At 46.6% G+C, this 18,879-nt stretch overlaps 1 protein-coding gene across 1 annotated transcript in view; it reads right to left on the minus strand.

Moving 5' to 3' along the window:
- NUSAP1 (nucleolar and spindle associated protein 1) overlaps nucleotides 1-18,879 on the minus strand; it is a 132,525-nt gene that overhangs the window by 84,287 nt on the left and 29,359 nt on the right. The window contains exon 4 of the mRNA XM_040332709.1: nucleotides 530-610. Coding sequence (XP_040188643.1) covers nucleotides 530-610 — 81 coding nt within the window. The remainder of the gene's footprint in view (nucleotides 1-529; nucleotides 611-18,879) is intronic.

Genomic DNA, 18,879 nt, shown 5'->3' on the forward strand with positions numbered 1-18,879 from the left:
AGCCTGCCTCCCCATCACTGTGCCATGGTGGGGCACTGAAAGTGCGGGCAGCGTGGGCTCAAGGACCAGCTACTTTGGGGCCATGGGGGCCATGTCAGACAGTTTAGACCCCAGTAGGGTGCCCCAGAACTCTGGAGTGCATGGTGTCCAGGATTGTTAAGCTATAGACAAGTAGGTAATTTTTTATTCATACATTTTATGACAATTTCTAAATGAATTGAGATTGTAGGATAATGCACAAGGCTACTTATATAGTCTTTCAGCACCTCTCTGTAGAGGCTGCCTCGCCAATTCACATAGAAACACGTTTACGCATGTTGATGTTATATACTTTAGGTCTCAAAGTTAAAAAAAATTGAATGGGGAGGGAATAGAGTTAAAGTTTCTTATAGCGTGAAATAGTTATTTTCCAGAACTCCCTATTTTTTTTTCTTGGTTTAGGGGTTGCTGCTTCACAGTTTGCAATTGTGATATACTGCTGGTTATGCAAAAATATTGTATCTAGTTGTTATCCTGTACACAGACTTACTTGGGGTTAAAGATTTGGATCCAGACTTTGATAAACGATCAGAGTGCCCTTGTATTTTTGCAGCTGGTGATGGGTTTCCAGCTGTGAAAGAAAAAAAAATAAAGTTTAAGTCAGAAATAAAAAAAGTTGAACCACTAGAATTAAAAAAATACTGAATATATATTAAAAAAAAATCCTATAAAAAGCATGGTCCAATTTGCTACAAAAAGGGAAAAACAAATTCTTTCTAATCCATCAGAAGGGTTTTTCCCCTGGATCAACAATCTCTGGCGTTATTACCAATATGGCCTCTTTAACGCTGGACATTTCTAAACACTGCAGTTCAGGGCATCTGGTGTCTGTTTTTTCTGCTTCTAAACACCCCTGCATGTTAGAGCACACACACACACACACACACACACACACACACCCCACAAAAAAAAAAAAAAAACTGCCAGTGCATCCAGGAGTTGCAGTGAACTGGCAGAAAAAAGAAAGAAAAAAGAAAAAAAAAAAAAAAAGCTTGACGTGTATAAACTTCATTATTCTGACCAATGAAATAGATTAAGGCCTTCACGTGCGTAAACGTTTCTAGATGCGTTTACACGCATCAAATCTGTTTTTCTGCCAAAACTCTGCTGCCAGGAGGAAATGTGTCTGGGAAAAAAAAAATTGCAAACTCCCTGTGTGTATAAGACCTAAAGGTTAATAATGCAGTTATTTATTTTGTGAATTTAAAACAATATCCAGCAATTTATTTAAAACCGTCTACTGAGCTAGCCAAAACAAATTCTTGAGAGTCTAATCCACATTTTTAAAGCTTACTGTGAAGAAGCTTTTCTGTATGTGGAGGTTAAACATAAATCTCTTTTCCTCCAGAGATGAAGAGCCACCTTGTCCTAAAATTACGGTAAATTCTACATCAGGTTCACCAAGCCTTAAAATAATCGTAGGTTTCATCTCAACAACCATATGAAACGGTTCTGTATTTTTACATGATCATATTCCCCCTGATCGCCTCTTCTCAAGAAGATAAATTCAGTTCAGCTAATCTATCCTCATAAGCAAAGTTCTCCATGCCTCTTATCAGTTTGGCTGCCCTTCTCTGCACTCTCTCCAGTTCTCCAATATCCTTTTCGTGAACCGGAGCCCTAAAAAAAAAAAAAAAAAAAAAAAAAAATATTTCAGGTGAAGTCTAATGCTTCTTCTGTGCTACTGGCCCCTCCTTCCTGTCAAGTGCCCCTTACAGAATGCAGCTTGCTATGGGGGCACCTGATCCGGGTAATCGCTCCCTGATTGGCTGAGGAAAAGCCACCCAATCAAGAGGGAGGATGGCCGAGACACTCATGGACATCACTGGACAGAGATGGGGCTCAAATAAGTATTTCGGGGCACAGAGGGATTTTTATTTGCTACCCATTTGTCCAAACACTTCATTAAGGCCCAGCCATGGGCCCACTGCGATTACCTGCGCAAGAATCAGTGGGGTTTCCTGCAAACAACCCAAAGAAATTGAGCGAGTATAACTGTAGTCAGGCCTATATGCAAGTGTGAATGGGGCCCAAGTCAGAAACATCCTGTAAGGATGTAGTTCCACTGCATAGCTTGGTATCATATACAGAAATGGCACTTTATTTATAAAGATTATAGGACTTTGAATTCAAATTTAAAAAGTAAAGTTCAACACTAAACGGAATACACATGCACAAAGTATATATACAAAAACATTTAACCACTTCCAATACCGTGCCTATTCTGGCACTTCTTGCCTTCATGTAAAAATCATCATCTTTTTGCTAGAAAATTACTCGAAACCCCCAAAACATTTTTATTTTAGCAGAACCCCTAGGGAATAAAGTGGTGGTCATTGCAACTTTATCTTGCACGGTATTTGCGCAATCATTTTTCAAATGCCTTTTGAAAAGTTAGCCCAATTTTTTTTGTACAATGTGAAAGATGTTACACAGAGTCACAGAGTAAATAAATAGATACTCAACTTGTTACGCTTTAAAAATGCGCACACTCATGGAATGGCACCAAACTTCAGTACTTAATCTCCATAGGCGACGCTTTAATTTTTTTTTACAGGTTACCAGTTTGAAGTTTCAGAGGAGGACTAGTGCTAGAATTATTGCTTTTGCGCCAACGCACACAGCGATACCTCACATGTGTGGTTTAAACAGCGTTTACATATGTGGGCGGAACTTGCGTGCGCTTCTAAACGGACAGGGGCGTTTTAATTTGTTTTTATTATTACACTTTTTTTGATCACTTTTATTCCTATTACAAGGAATGTAAACATACCTTGTAATAGGAATAGTGTGCGACAGGTCCTCTTTATGGAGAGATGCGGGGTCAATAAGACTCCACATCTCTCCTCCAGGCTGGAAAGCATGAGATTGTGAAAAAAAAAAAAATGTTTCACCGATCTCATGCTTTCAGCCGGGATTGCGGCCTTATTTACTTCTGGGTACCCGGGCATGACGTCATAACGTCGCACCTGGGCCTGCGATGGCCATAGAGCTGACCGGTGACCATCTGGTCACCAGAAAGGTCTATCCTCCCCATCCAGCGGCAGTCGATTCGTTCTCTGGGCCTCCGATGGCACGGGAGAGCCTGGAGAAGCACCAGTTGGCGGATGTTCCCTCCCGCCGCCTATGAGAATGTTCCTGAAGAGGATATCTGAATGATGCCTGTAGATGCAAAGTCCAAGACGTCATATGACGTCCTACGGTACGGAAGTGGTTAAACCAAACTCTAAATTTCAACATATAACTTGGTGAGCAATGCTGAATCCACAAAAGTGAATAAAGTCCTGTGATCTTCCAAATTACATGTAATATACAGCGAGGGAAAAAAAGTATTTGATTCCCTGCTGATTTTGTATGTTTGCCCACTGTAAACAGAGAGCGTCAATTTAAAAACATTTTCTATTTACTGCAATACATAAAGAAAAAACACACACACACACACACACACACACACACACACACATTCATCAGTTTAGGCTGATATATATTCTTCTACATATGTTTGGTTAAAAAAAAAACTGAATAGGCGTATATTGATTGGTTTGCGCAAAAGTTATCGAGTCTACAACCTATGGGATAGATTTAGGGACTTTTAATTAATTGTTTTTACTAGAAATGGCAGCGATCTGATTTTTAGCAGGACTGACATTGCGGCAGACAAATCTGACCCCAAATAATACTTTTTGGGGACCAGCGACATTGATCAGTACTATAAAAATGCACTGAGCAATGAAACAATGATACTGGCATGGAAGGGGTTAACACTAGGGGGCGATCAAGGGATTACGTGTGTTCCCACTGTGGGAGGGATGGGCTACCAGGGACACCAATCACCGGGAACAGTAGATCTCAGTCATGTCTCCTGTCAAAACAGGGATCTGTTCTGCCCCTCTACTAGGCGATCGTGGGTCACTGGCGGACAGAGATAGCCCGCCCCACGGGCACTCTCCCCCAGTATGAGCAATAGCCCGCAAATGCACCTGCGTGAGCCGCCGTACAGTAACGGTGATTCGCGCAGGAGAGATGACCTGTCGCTGTAACAACGGCAGCTGGTCGGCAAGTGGTTAAGTGTAGTTGCCATACAATTTGTCATCCTCAGTTTAGCAACTTTCCTTTAATTAGGCATTAAAGCGGATCTTAAAAAAAAAAAAAAAAGCTTTTTAGCATCAGTCCTCTTCCCTCGTCAGCATATTCTGCTGGATGTCGATCTTCAGCCATCTTCATTGGCCAGCCTGGAATGGCATCAATTCTGCAGTTGTATAGGAATCAGTCTTTCTGGCACAGCACACAGGGACTGTGTGGGCAATGTAAGCTGAACTGTGCATGCGCAAAGGAATAAAGTGAGAAGCCAGGTAAATGTGTTTTAATGCAGAAGAGACACTGCATGCTTCTTCTGCAATAGGTAGCCTGCCTGCACACTGTTCTTGACATCGGGACTTAACATAAGGTGGGGGGGGGGGCGTGGCTCGATGGCAGACCGAGCATCAACTGGATTCCAGAGCTCAGGTCTCCCTCACTGATCCTTCACATTATCCTGCAGAGAAACCTCTTCTGAATTGCTTGGTGTCCTTCCTCTGGGTGGCTGGCATCTTTCTACAGGATCAAAAATAAACAAAAAATAAACAAAAAAAGCCGCGCCACAAAACAGTCTATTGAAATACACAGTCTCTGAACTTGTGATTTTGATCCGTGATTGATTAAATAGCAGTTGTATGTTCACGAGGTAGGCAGATTAGACCCTGGCGATAGTACTTCCTACGTTTCACACCACCAAGTGACACAAACAAAAGTGACCCTCCACCGGAAAGAAGAGCCACTTACCAGAAGGCAAGCAGTTAGGGCAGATGGCTATAACCCAGCCAAGGCCTTTAATCATTGGACGTTTTCCACCAGGGAGCCCACTGTCCTTTGAGCGTGATGAGTGTCAGCTCCAACGGTTCAGATAAAAACAAGAAAAGAGGCGCACATGGCGTAACTCTATAACCATAACCTTGTTAGATCTGTCCATACATCCTCCAATCAGATTGTTTGTTCTTTCCCAACAATGAAGAGATCTGAAAATATTCCTCTACCTGTATAGACTGTTCAGAGGTCATTCATCTCTAATACATCAGTCACTGGGTGTGTTCACATTCCTCATCTTAGTTGCGATGATCGATGCCATGATCGATTTCTCCTCAGAGCCTAGGACTAGGAAAAGTCTTTCCTAGGCTCACCGTGTGACAGAGTTCTGAGGAGAAATCGATCATGGCATTGATCATCGCAACCAAGATGAAGAAAATGTGAACACACCCAGTGACTGATGTATTAGAGATGAATGACCTCTGAACAGTCTATACAGGTAGAGGAATATTTTCAGATCTCTTCATTGTTGGGAAAGAACAAACAATCTGATTGGAGGATGTATGGACAGATCTAACAAGGTTATGGTTATAGAGTTACGCTATGTGCGCCTCTTTGAACCGTTGGAGCTGGCACTCATCACGCTCAAAGGACAGTGGGCTCCCTGGTGGAAAACATCCAATGATTAAAGGCCTTGGCTGGGTTATAGCCATCTGCCCTAACTGCTTGCCTTCTGGTAAGCGGCTCTTCTTTCCGGTGGAGGGTCACTTTTGTTTGTGTCACTTGGTGTGAAATGTAGGAAGTACTATCGCCAGGGTCTAATCTGCCTACCTCGTGAACATACAACTGCTATTTAATCAATCACGGATCAAAATCACAAGTTCAGAGACTGTGTATTTCAATAGACTGTTTTGTGGCACGGCTTTTTTTGTTTATTTTTGCCTTTGTGTTATCGCACGCCAGCTGCTGCCTGGGGTCAGAGGGTGGGAGGACACTAGCGCGGTTTTTTGTTTTTTTTCCTTTCTACAGGATCACCATGGTCACAATCAGGGCAGGACTACAGCCTTATTGGTGGCAGAGAAGTTGGCCAGGTTCCACAGGCATGATGGAGCCTCGATCCTCATGCTCTGCCTTCCACCATTCCCCCCATCACAGCCTCTCTCTCAGCCTGATCCTGCTACGCTGGTGAGCATCTCCCCTGAATTCTACTTTGCACCCGAATTCTCCTGTTCCTCTGGGCTCTTCACCCGACACTAATGCATGCATGCAAATGTTCAATTACAAGGATAAATTCACTATCGTCTGGCAAGAGAGGAGCGCTTCATTACAACAGTAATACCATTTTTATCTATCCAGATTTTTTGGGAGAAGTTCAGCGATAGCGTATTTCTGTTGTGGCTGTAAAAGACTGCCTTCAAAAAACAAGGCCTTCCATACGTTTGCTTTTTCTGGGCCGAGTTATGCGTTACCCATAAGGGGAAGGCTCATTTCTTTACCGACCCAAAAGACATCATGTCCTGGCTGGATGATCGGTATTGGGCCTGCACATAACCTTACAGGCACCTGCCTCATTTTGTATGCCCACTGGCTTACCCATTGAAAGTAAGCCAGTGGGCTTGGGAGGAGCCTATCAACTCTAGAATGGGTGATTGCCCTGGAGAGCTCCCAGGAGTCCCAAATGGTTACGGCTGTGGCCTTACAATTACACCTGTAAGACCAGAGCCAGTGTAATAACTTGAGTTTCCGAGGTCTCCCTGAAGCCACAGGCATGGAGGAACTGGCAGACACCATCATGGCCGTCTTTCACAAAGTTCTGGACCCCCCCTCTGATGTCTCTGGAGTTACATAGGGTCCACAGAGCCCTGGGCCCTAGATCTCCTGATCCCAACAGGACGTGGGACGTTATCTGCCAGCTGCACCACTATTCACAGAAAACTATCCTCTGCAAAGCCTGGGAACACGGCAATGTGGATTTTGACAGAGCCAACATCAAGATCCTGCCAGAGCTATCCAGGACGACACTGCAATGCAGAGCTCTCCTCTGACCTATTCTGGAGCTGGCAAAATGACAAGGCTGCACATACCATTGGGGCTGTCCGTTGGCAGTCACTGTGACGGTATTAGAATGATATCCCTGTCAAAGTCTTCCCTTCTTCCCTTAAAAGCAAATCACCCCAATATTCCACGAGGAGGGATATTCCTGGAATCACCCAATAAGCCACACATGAGTCAGAGCTTACTGCTGGAACAAGACACACTTTAATGGCAGCATTCAGCTGGTTATATGCAGGTTACAAGCTGTTACAATGACAATCTCCGCCCCCCCTCACACAGTGGGGGGTCTTCAATACAGATCCTTGGAAACAATGATATCTCCTTGAACTAATCAGTCTCTAGACCCTCTGGCACCGAACCTGCCAGACACATTTCTTAAGATAATGACATCAGTGACGTTAATTACTAGTTGTACAGAATACATTATCTAGACAGCTTGGACCCGCATATAGAAGGGATGATTACCACAATGAAGCAATCAGAATAATTAACATGAGCCACTTATCTAATAACAGTAAACAGTAAACACAGGGCTCCTTCACACACACACACACACACACACACACACACACACACACAATAGACCATTTACCCTTTGCAATAGGACTGGCTGAGGAAGGGTCATTACCATATCAACAACCTGTTAGCTGAGGAGTCATACCTGAAATCACCTGTTACACACCATATTACTTAGCAGGGAGAATTTACTGAAGCATCCTTCACAGTCACTATCCAGAAGGCCACAGCATTCTTTACTTTATATACACCAGTGGATTTGCCAGCCTTATTTTCTTTTTTGGAAGCAGATCCAATCCGAGTACCCAACTGGCTTCTCTTTATCGCGCCTAGGCCTTCTCATGAATCAAGGTCCTTTACAGGCTCACCCGCAGAGATCAAGGGGGAGATCCCGAGCTTCTTCAAAGGATGGGTGACGCAAGTTATAAACTGGAAACAAACCGGACTACACCCATCTTTTGTTTTACCTGGCCTCCTGCCCTACCTAAAAGCAGGAGCGCTGCCAGCATATTGATGTAGCGTTCTCCTCAAACTCCAACCTTACTGGCCCTGGACAAAAATAAAACTCCTATGCTTGGATGTCTCGGGGGTCCTCAGGATACTCTAGATGTTAATCCTTTTCTGGAACTTGTAAAGACATTGAACCCATATGTTTTAGGTCTGTTCCACAAGCTTCATGCGGTCCTACATCCCACAGGGACTCCAGACTGTACTCTTGCCCTACATCTACACTTTTCTTAACTACCTCGAGGACGGCTTTGCAGCTGATGTGAACAACTTTATACGCCATTTAGATTACCTACCCTCAGAATTAACCTGGACACCTGGAACTTCTGGAGGAGCTCAATCCTCTAAGGTGTTAATCCTGCTTACAATATTACGCTGCTTCTTTGCCAATTGCAGGGTTACCAGCTTATCAGTTCATAAGGGGTCCTGCCAGTCCCTGGTCTGTTCCGTACGAGGGCTTTCTAAATGTTAAATGTCATAATTTACTGTAATATGAAGGACTATGCATTTGACTTTTGTATGGGTTTCACAGTATGCTCATCCATAGTTCTCTTCTGTAATAGCTTTGGGGACTGGGCTCCCACTGGGAGTTCAGTGTGCCTGCCCCTGACCCCATGGGGGAGGGTTCATTATCCCCCAGGGCTGTGGGAATAGACTTTGGGTGATCTGGACGTGATCGGAGAGGTCGCATTGTGGTTGGCTCTGTGGCATGCCTGGAAATGTACTGCATGGGGGGGGGGGGGGGGGACCATGTGAGCTGCGGGGAACACCCATTCCATCTTCATGTGGGGCAGGGGGGAGTGGTTCTCATCTAGCTCTGTGGCTGTCATGGCCCTGACTTGCATATGGTCGGACATGTCCCTTGCACTTGACACCGTTATTTCTGGGACACTGCCTGTAGTCAATCACAACAATGCAGTCATACTACTGTGGGAAACCCATGACGTGGGCACCAGTGGCCCCCAGGAGGGATTCTCTACCTATTTCTGTAGAGTTTCTTATGTTGGCTTGCTACAAATGTGCAGTGTTATTGCATGCGTTTTATTTAATCCCATTGATTACCATAGCTGGGGTGGATGGGGGTCGGTTGGGGGGTGCACTCCCTGACCTTTTCTAACCCCTCCCCCACATAGGTTTATGCTCAATTCCCAGTAGTGTACTGGTGAGCATACTAGCAATATTTTGCTACAAATTTAGTATGTATTGAGGTCGCCCTCACTCACTGCGACCCCTGGCTTCTTTCAACTGACTACTTTCTTCCACTGTCCTGCTGCTCTAATTTTCTAAACCCCCTTTACTATCCCACCTTCCCCCTTCGATCCCTACAAAAAACGAATGTCAAAGTACTTTCAGATAATGCTAAAAAAACATAATGTCCCTGAAAAAAAAAAGACAGATGCTATTGCAGGATTTACACCATCTTAGAACAGATATCGCTTTTGTCCAAAAAATCCACTTCAGAGATGACAAACTACCTATATACTTTGGAACAAGTTATTTTCTTTGGCATACCATTCTACCTACCCGATGGCCAAGTCAAGGGAAATGTCTATTTTAATAAATCGGGGAATGTACCATGGTCATGTCTAGATACTGTAACACATCCCAATGGTAATTTTCTGTTCCTAAAGGGAGAGATTGGTGGCGTTAAGGTGACCCTGGCAAATTTCTATGTCCCCAATAGTCAGCAGGACATAAACCTTAAAAAGCTCCTTGAATTTGCTGAAGGACATGTTTAACATCTATAGACTGTCCACATTGCTTTGTTTTCGTTTCCTCAATATGCCTTACATTAAATTATAGCCTTTTTCTGATATTTAATATCTGTGCACTTGTAAGTCTGTTTCTGAAGTGAGAATTGTGCTCTGAATAGCCAGCCATCTTTTATTAACGCTCTGATTATTAAGATCAGTAATTGTATTGGCTATGGAGGGGGTTTGAGGTTTTCCACACTCTGGTGATTATGATGAATCTAGTGTTTAGCTGGAATTTCTCTATGCCCATGTAAAGTAGAGCTAGGGCTGGGTAGTGGGTATCCCTGCGATAGAGGATATCATTACGAATATTTGTCTCAAGAATGAGCTAAGGGATTTGCAATACCAGAGGATGTGGGCAATGGTACCTGTGCTGCCAGCAGCTAGGTGGGCTTCCTGGGTATATTTTGAGATGGTAGGGTGTTAGATACCATCTATGGAGGGTTTTATTTGGTACGATTCCCAGTGGTTGGAGCAATGGGAGGCTGCATATGTTCTAAAAGCTTGTTGCCATGTTAGGGGTAATGAGTTTGTTCAGTCAGCCCATTTGGTTAAAGTGGTAATTTGTGCGTAAGGCCAGTCTTCACTCAGGAGAGCATAGAATAGAGATATACCTTTTTTTGGGATACGAGGAGCGCGTAAAAAAATTGATAAATGGGTTTGGGGATTGAGACTGTTAAGGGTAGTTTGGAGGTTTTAATAAAAGGGAGAGATCCCCATATATGTGTAAGATTCTGAGTTTGGAAGTTTGAATTCTCTTCAGAGATTTTCAAAAGTTAAGGGATAGCCGACTGAAGAGGTTGAGTATATTTGTGATGCCAGAAGCGCACCAGTAGGAGACCTTGAGGTTGGGTATTTGTTTGGATAGCACACTAATAAAGAACGGTAAAGAGTGGGTAGGGCTACAACAAATTTGTAAGGATTGGAGTTTCTTCCAAGTTTGTAGGGAGGCAACAATTGATGGGCAGGTATCAGATTTGGGTGGAGGATACCCTGCTAGGGTGAGAAGTGTGTGTCTGAGGATGAAGTTTCCATGGTTGACCAGATTTTTTTCCAGGTGTTGGGTGCCACCAGTAGTACATTTGGTCCAATGCCCCGTACACACGATCGGAAATTCTGACCACAAAAGTCAGATGTGAGCTTTTGAATGGAAATTCCAACCATGTGTATGCTCCATATGACTTTTGCTGTCAGTTCTCAAATTTTCCGGCGGAAAAAATTCCTATTGGAAAATCCGATCATCTGTAGCAATTTCAACGCGCATTCTGACGCATGCTCAGACGCATTGAACCAACTTCATTTTCTAGGCTCGTCATAGTGTTGTACGTCACCGCGTTCTTGACAGGGAAAAGTTCAGAGAACTTGTGTGACCATGTGTATGCAAGCCAAGCTTGAGCGGAATTTTAAAATTGGAAAAACCATCCAAGGTTTTTTCAACCCAAAATCGGATCGTTTGTACGCAGCATAAAAGATTAGGGTGTGGTAGTAATAACCAACGTAAGATAGACCAGCTCCTCTACTGTTGTGCGGTCTGGTTGGTATATATTTGGCACATCTAGGTGGCCCGAAGTCCCATATGAATTGTGATAAGTGTTTCTGAATTGATGTGAAGGTTTGGGGGAGGGGGGTGAGAACCATCAGGGTGCAGAATAGGTACAGAGGTTTAGGCAGTACTATCATTTTGAAGGAGGCTATCCGGCCTAATTTAGAAAGTCCCCCTACATGCAGCGGGCACAAAAGATGGGGGAATTTAAGAAATGCATTCTAGTTTAGATCAATCACTTGAATGAGAGTGAGGGCCAGTTCTGCCTCGGACAGCCTCCAGTCTCAAAAGACATAGCTGGCTAGCAGTACAACACATTTTACATATGCAGATATCATATCTCAACCTATGCAGGTGTATTTAAAGGCAAACCAGTCAGACCATATCTTCGTGAGATTTTTCCTTGTTTAGTAAAGCATTGATACACTTCAGAAGTCCAAGCTTCCTTGGTTTTACCACAAGAACTTGATAGACGTAAAGAATTACAATGGGGTTTCGTGGCCGGAATTTGTGCTAAAATTTCAACAGAAGCTGACCCGTTTTCTGTGGTGTGTTTTGTTGCTTGTGCCGGGGGGAAAATGCTGCGTACACGGTTTAGGAAGAGTAAGAATGCAAAGGTTTCTGGTGTCCAGGAGGACTTGAAGTGGTGTACCCTTCCTATCTGGGCCAGAAATAGTCAGTGGATGTCTGTTGCAAAGGAGCTGGCTGGATATGCTTCTTCTTTGAACAGAGCTTGGGGGGGATGGAGTCTGATCTTTCCTCAGATTTTAGTCTCAAAAGTTTTGGGTTCAGCAAGGGAGAGATGCGGGCAGTTGCTGTGTTTGGTTTGCATTTCCTGCATGCTCTAAATATTGAATCTGAAAAGAGGGAAAAGGCAGAATTAGAAATAGATTTACTGAAGGAGGGGGCGTGTCCAGATGGAAGACAGAGCTGAAGTCTCACACGTCTGCTCTCTCTGCAGAGTGGCATCCTGCAGGCATCCTATATCTGATTTGCACCAGACCAACTTCTAAATACTCCCCACGGTAGTGGGAACATTCCAGGCTGGCATACATGGTGAAATACGGGCCACCCGCGCCAGTATCCGCTGCTGCTGCAGACACCCATCTCCACTCCTCACAAAAAATCACAGGCTCTGGTGAGTGAATCTGCCCCTGCTCCCCACGGTGCACAGCCAGACCCCCTGCAGTCTCAGGACTCCCCCATAGACAGTGAGGATGGCTCAGGCCCCGATTCCCCTCCTACTGAGCCCACCGTGGCCTCCATCATGCATGCTATACAGCAGTGGTCCCCAATCTTTTTGGCACCGGGGACCGGCTACGTGGAAGAAAATTTTGCCAAGGCCCAGTTGGGGGGGGGGGGGGGGGGGTTGTTCGGGATGGCACGCGGGGGGGTAAGCGATTTTTCGCGGGCAATTTGTCAGCGCATTATTTCTATTATTACATTGTAGTAATAAATGAAATAGTTAAACCCACCATAATGCAGAATCAGTGGGAGCTTTGAGCGTGTCACTTGCCACACTGCCTGCCACCAGATGCGGAATGTCACTTGCCATGCTGCCTTCCACCAGATGTGGCAAGGCCCCAACAGATGAAGGTAGTGCCCCCCTCCACAGAAGAAAGTAGTGCCCCCACTAGGCCCTGTACACTCCATGCACACATGTGTCCCAGTCAGTCCCCGCTCACACTCACCCTGTCACTGGTAGTGTTATACTCTGGACTCCCCCGGAGCGCAGTCATGTCGTGAGGGCTGAGGATTAGCAGCAGGTAAGTATTTGGAGGGATCAGAGGGGAGGGGGTGACTCCCTGCATCATCGTCTCCTTTTAGCTCTATCCAGCCCCGTTACCAAGGGACACCAGTGGCTTTCCTGTTACTCTGGGATGTCCTGGAGGTGACGGTGTGCTGAGCCTTCCCCTATGACAGAAGGGCTGGGCGAGCTGAGTGAGGAGGCACGTCCATTTACACTGCACGGCAGGGGCGTACCTAGAGTATTTGGCACCCGGGGCGGATCCTATATCTGGCACCCTCCCACTACCTTAAAATGTAAAAACACCCCACTGTGCCCCCTGCATACCTCTGTATCCTTCAATATCTTTGTCACTACTGTGTACCTCCTCTCCACAACTGCCCCTCTGGACCCCTTTACATTACACAGCACCCCGAACCTCTGAACCCCTTTACATTATACAGCCCTAGTACCTCTGGACCCCTTTACATTACACAGAACCCTGCACCTCTGAACCCCACAGCTCTGGACACCTGCATGTTAAACAGACCCCCCCCCCCTACAATACAGACCCACCCCTTGCAGTGCAGATCTCCCCCCCCCCCCAGTCCCATTATGTACCTCAGATGATCACAGCACTAGTGGACTGGTCGGGTCCTCCCCTCCCCCTGTGTCGACATAGAGGAGGGGAAAGGCGGCTTCACTCTGCTCAGAGCCGGGACCATGGAGAGAAGGGAATCCGACGGGTCAGGTGTGAGGCGTCACACACACACACACACACACACACACACACACACACACTTCGATGCGGCTCGTACCCCTCCCCCCGCAAAGCCAAGCCCCTACCTCAGATTCTCTCTGCTGTGTTAAGCCTCACGTGCCGCCCCCTAAACCCGCCCGCTGAGGGGGGGGCTGCCGCTGTCTAAACCCGCCCACTACCTAAACCCGCCCGCTGCCTCGCAAGTTCAACCCGCCCACTGTCTCCGATTCAGTCGCAGAGAGGAGGATGCCTGCCGCTGCCCTAACCTGCTCGCGCTCTCCGCTTCAGGGGGGGCCACTTAGTACGCCTCTGCTCTCCGGGGAGTGTCCGTGTGAGAGACGGAAGGAGGGGCCACAGTGCATAAGAAAACACTTCGCTCTCACCTGCATCGTTCATCTACTCCGAGGAACTTTCCTACAGCCGGCCGCCGGGCTCTCTCATGCCGCCCGCTCGCACTCACTGCCCGGCTGCAGAAGGGCCACGGCCCGGTAGTGGGCCGCGGACCGGGGGTTGACAACCCCTGCTATACAGGACTGCAAGGCCTTTCTAACTGCACAGATTGCATCAGTCAGCATGGACTTCTCTCCTGAAGCAAGATGTGCAAAATTTAAGGGACAGAGCTGGGGAGGCTGAAGAACGTATCAGCTCCCTTAAGGATATTGTCCATCCCTTAGCTGTTACAGTGAGGGACCCAACAGGGGAAATGGCAGCCCTCCGCACCAAAATCGACGATTTGGAAAAATCGTTCGAGGAGGAATCCCATACCAGTTAGTGATGAGGCCACGGTACAACTCTCCCTCAGTTTAAGGAGGGGGGGGGGGGGGTTTGTTTTACAGTTCAGGGATCCAAGGCTCGCTATGATGGGGTTTGCCGAGCGGGGAGGAGGGCAAGGGATTTTATCTAGACTTTGTTGGCGTTTTTCCTCTTCTTATTTTTTTCTATGTTCCTTTTTGCACTTTTTGACTCCTATATTTTTTCAGAGGTTGCTGCCTATGGCAGACTATTAATGTTTTTTATTATTTCATTGCTGGCTCATGATGTCCTGATGGCGGATCCACGCACTTTTTTTACTCATGTGCATGTATGTGCTTCAGGCGGCGCGGCCTGTCTGGTCATTTATATTCTTGTATGCATGTTACTTTGTGCTTATTTACTACTGTATGTTTTTTACAGTGGCAAAGCCCCCAAGGATAGTCTCCTGGAATACTAGAGGCCTGAATGCACCCCAGAAGAGATCCCTGGTCTTTTCAGTATTAAAAAAAAAAAAAGTCGCCCGCACATCATCTGCCTCCAACTTTGGAAATTTCTACTGTGACCTTTACCCTGGTGAACATGTGCCTGCCCCCCCCCCCCCCTGTTTTCGGTGGAGGTACTCTTAACTGTCACCTCAACTGCTGACTAGACCCCCTGGCCCCTTACTTTATGTAGGTGACTTTAATGCTATATTAGATCCAACTATGGACTGCCTGGGTGGTGGAGGTAGACCCTTTCCCTCTTTTCTAGGCTGGGCACGGGTTCATGGCCTTACAGAGGTGTGGCGATGGAAACATCCGGATGTACGCCACTTTTCCTGCCACTCGGATTCTTTCCACACCATGTCCAGACTGGATATGGCGTTTGCTCCGGCTGAGACCCTCCTTGTTGTCTCTGCAGTTTCATATCTGCCTAGAGGGGTTCCTGATCATGCCCACCTCTCAGTAGACCTCCTCCTTCTCCCAGGTTCGGGACCTGCCATTTGGCGCCTGAACTCATACTGGTTGGAGGACAAGGTAGTGCAGGGAAAATGCAGGACAGGCATCACAAACTATTGGAGGGATAATCTGGGAAAAGTAGACCCTTCCACTGAATGGGACGCGTTTAAGACAACTCTGAGGGTCACTTTCATGTCCATCACAGGGGTCTTGTGCAAAAATAACCGGATGCTTACAGAAGAACTTGAGACTGTTATTGTATGTGCCGAGTCTGCTTATGCCTCTAACCCTGCTTCCAACACGAGGGAATCATGGTTACAGAGCCGTAGGGAGTATGAATTCCGTCTGTTAGATCTCACGCAAAAACACATGTTGCATGCCACACAAAAATCGTTTGAACATGGTAATAAAGCCGGACGTCTCTTGGCATATCTGACTAGACCTGACCGTTCTCCCATTTCCATCCCACGTATTCTTACTGCTCAAGGCCCCATCAGTGACAACCCAGGGGATAGCCTAGACTCCTTTTTATGCTTTTACAAAGACCTGTACACCTCTAGGGTTGACTACGACGACTCCCAATTGAATGACTACTTGGCTGACATATCTCTCCCCTCCTTATCAACGGAGGGGCGCGATGTGCTGGATGCACCTATCTTGGTTGAGGAAATTGCTGCAGCCATTTCACAAATGCCTACACATAAGACTCCGGGCTTAGACGGTTTCCCGACTGAATGGTACTCACAATTTAAAGACCTTTTGTGCCCCTTTCTTTTGCGAACCTATAACAAAGCTCTAGATGTCAGGATCCTCCCCCCAACGATGCAGTAGGCTTCGATCGTACTTCTATTAAAACCCCATAAGGACCCACTTAATAAGAGAAATCGGACAGTAAGATTCGCATTTAAAGCGGATGTCCGCTGCAAAAAAAAAAAAAAAATTATTAAAAGTCAGCTGCTACAAATACTGCAGCTGCTGACTTTTAATATCGGCACACTTACCTGTCCTAGAGTCCAGCGCCTTCCGCAGCAGAAGACGAGCGATAGCTCGACACTCTGCTGCCCCCCCCCCTGCCATCCTCTGTGAGGGAACCAGGAAGTGAAGTGCTGCGGCTTCACTGCCCGGTTCCCTACGGCACATGTGCCGGGGGGGGAGCGGGAGGCGACGTCCTGCCCGCAGACTGTGGCCGGAAGTGGATGCAAATACCTGTCTTTAGACAGGTATCTGCACCCCCTAAAAGGTGTCAAATGTGACACCGGAGGGGGAGGGGGGGGGGGAGGGATCCGTTCAGCGGGAGTTCCACTTTAGGGTGGAGCTCCGCTTTAATGTGGACGTTAAGATTCTGGCCAAAATATTGGCAAACTGTTTGAACACTGTAGTCACGTCCTTGGTCAATAGTGACCAAGAGGGCTTTATCCCAGGCAGCGCCACCAGAATGAATATCCGCAGGCTGTTTCACAACCTGCAATATCCACATGACGGTCCTCCCACTCGTGCCATTGTGTCTTTGGACATTTGCAAGGCAATAAACAGTGTGGAATGGCCATATCCGTTTCGAGTGGTACAGATGTATGGCTTTGGCCCCCGTGTTGTAGCATGGATAAAACTCCTTTACACCTCCCCAGTAGCTGGTCAATTCCTCTCACTGGCCCCTTTCGGATTACTAGGGGCATACGACAGGGATGCCCGTCACCCCTCTTGTTTGCCCTGGCCATGGAGCCGCTTGCAGTTCGCATTCGCTCCTCCCCCCCCCTCGATTAAAGGACTCCCAATTGCTAAATATAGAGGAGTGCATTTCACTTTATGCGGATGACACATTGGTGTATCTGGCTGATACCAACGAATCACTTCAGGCCCTGTTGTTGGAGATCAATACCTTTGGAGACTATTCTGGTCTTCCCGGGGGAATTGGCATAAGTCTAGTCTTTTCCTCCTAGACGTTGCTGAGCCTCCCCTGATTCACCCGGATTCCAAGCTTCAAGTGGGATCCTCCTTTAGGTACCTCTGGGTTCTGGTGCAGACCCCTTTATCTTCATGTCGCCAATAACTTAGATCCTCCAGGAGCAGACCAAGCAGTGGATGGATCTGCCTCTGGATCTTATGGGGAGGGCCAACGTCCTCAAAATGATCTACCTACCGAGATTACTCTATATCCTTGCCAATGCCCCTTGCAAAATACCTAAATCTATTTTTAAACGCATAGATTCAATATGTACTACTTTGCTGTGGAAGAGTTGGCTCCCCCAAGAAACACTACGGTTGCCAGCGCACTTGGCAGGCCTGGCATTTCTCAACTTCTTTCTATATTATTTGGCATCCCAGCTGGTGCACATCCACGATTGGCTGTGCCTGGTTCCGGCCAATGCCTGTACCTCCACGGAGGGAGCCATCGCATCTTCTCTGGAAACTACATAATATCTACAGAAACTGGGTCCCCCATCGCCCTGGAACCTCCCTACTTGCCACTTCCCTCTTTCCATTATATTGTCACAAAAGTATCCAGGTACACCTGGCTGAAATCTCCCAACAACCCCCTGTGGTTTAACCCTAATCTGCAGGAACTATACTCCCTTCCCGATCCCAATCGCTGGTACTCCAAGGGGAGTATAAATATTTATGGCACCTGTATAATGTTCAGGGCTTTAAATCTTTCACAGCTACGTTTAGACTTCGATCTACCAAGATCGTACCCATTTTATTACTACCAGCTCAGGTACGCTATCCGTGCCCAGTTTGGCTCCCTGGATGATCCCACTGACCTGCCACCGTTGGAAAAACTGCTTAGACAGGCAGATCCCACTAAACTTGTCTCCACCTATTATGCAGCCCTAATGACTGACTTTAACCCCAGGTTTCACAAAGCTCAGGTAAAATGGACCTCTCTGGACATCTCCCTGGTAGACGAGGACTTGTCAGAATTTAGTGATACGTATAAAACCTCTGTTAATGCTTCCCGGGACCGCATCATACAGGTCAAAAAATTTTCATCAAACCCACCTCACTCCGGCTAGGTTACACAAGATGGGTCTCCTGCCCTCGGCTGCCTGTTTCCGCAGCTGTGTCCGGGAGGCCGATTTCTTACACTGCTTCTGGTCATGCCCGGTAGTCCAGGACTTCTGGGAAGAAGTGGGTGCTTTCATCTCATCGGCGCTAGGCCTCCCAAAGATAGTCCACCACAAGAACCGCCCATTAGGCATTTTTGGCGAATTACACCCATCATTCCATGCCAAGAGACTGCTCCGTATACTCTATGATAAGACATTTTACTGTCCTGGAAGGGCGCACAGACCTCTCTGCAATCCCTGTGGTTAAAACGTATTAATGATGCCATTCCACTGTATAAGCTTACTTTTGAACTCCGGAAACGGAACAAAACCTTCCACAAAATTTGGGGTAGATGGCTTGTTAGACCGCTAACCCTCTCCCAGCACTGATTGTACTACTCT

Source organism: Rana temporaria, chromosome 13 (assembly GCF_905171775.1).
Source record: "Rana temporaria chromosome 13, aRanTem1.1, whole genome shotgun sequence".
NCBI classification, from domain to species: Eukaryota; Metazoa; Chordata; class Amphibia; order Anura; family Ranidae; genus Rana; species Rana temporaria.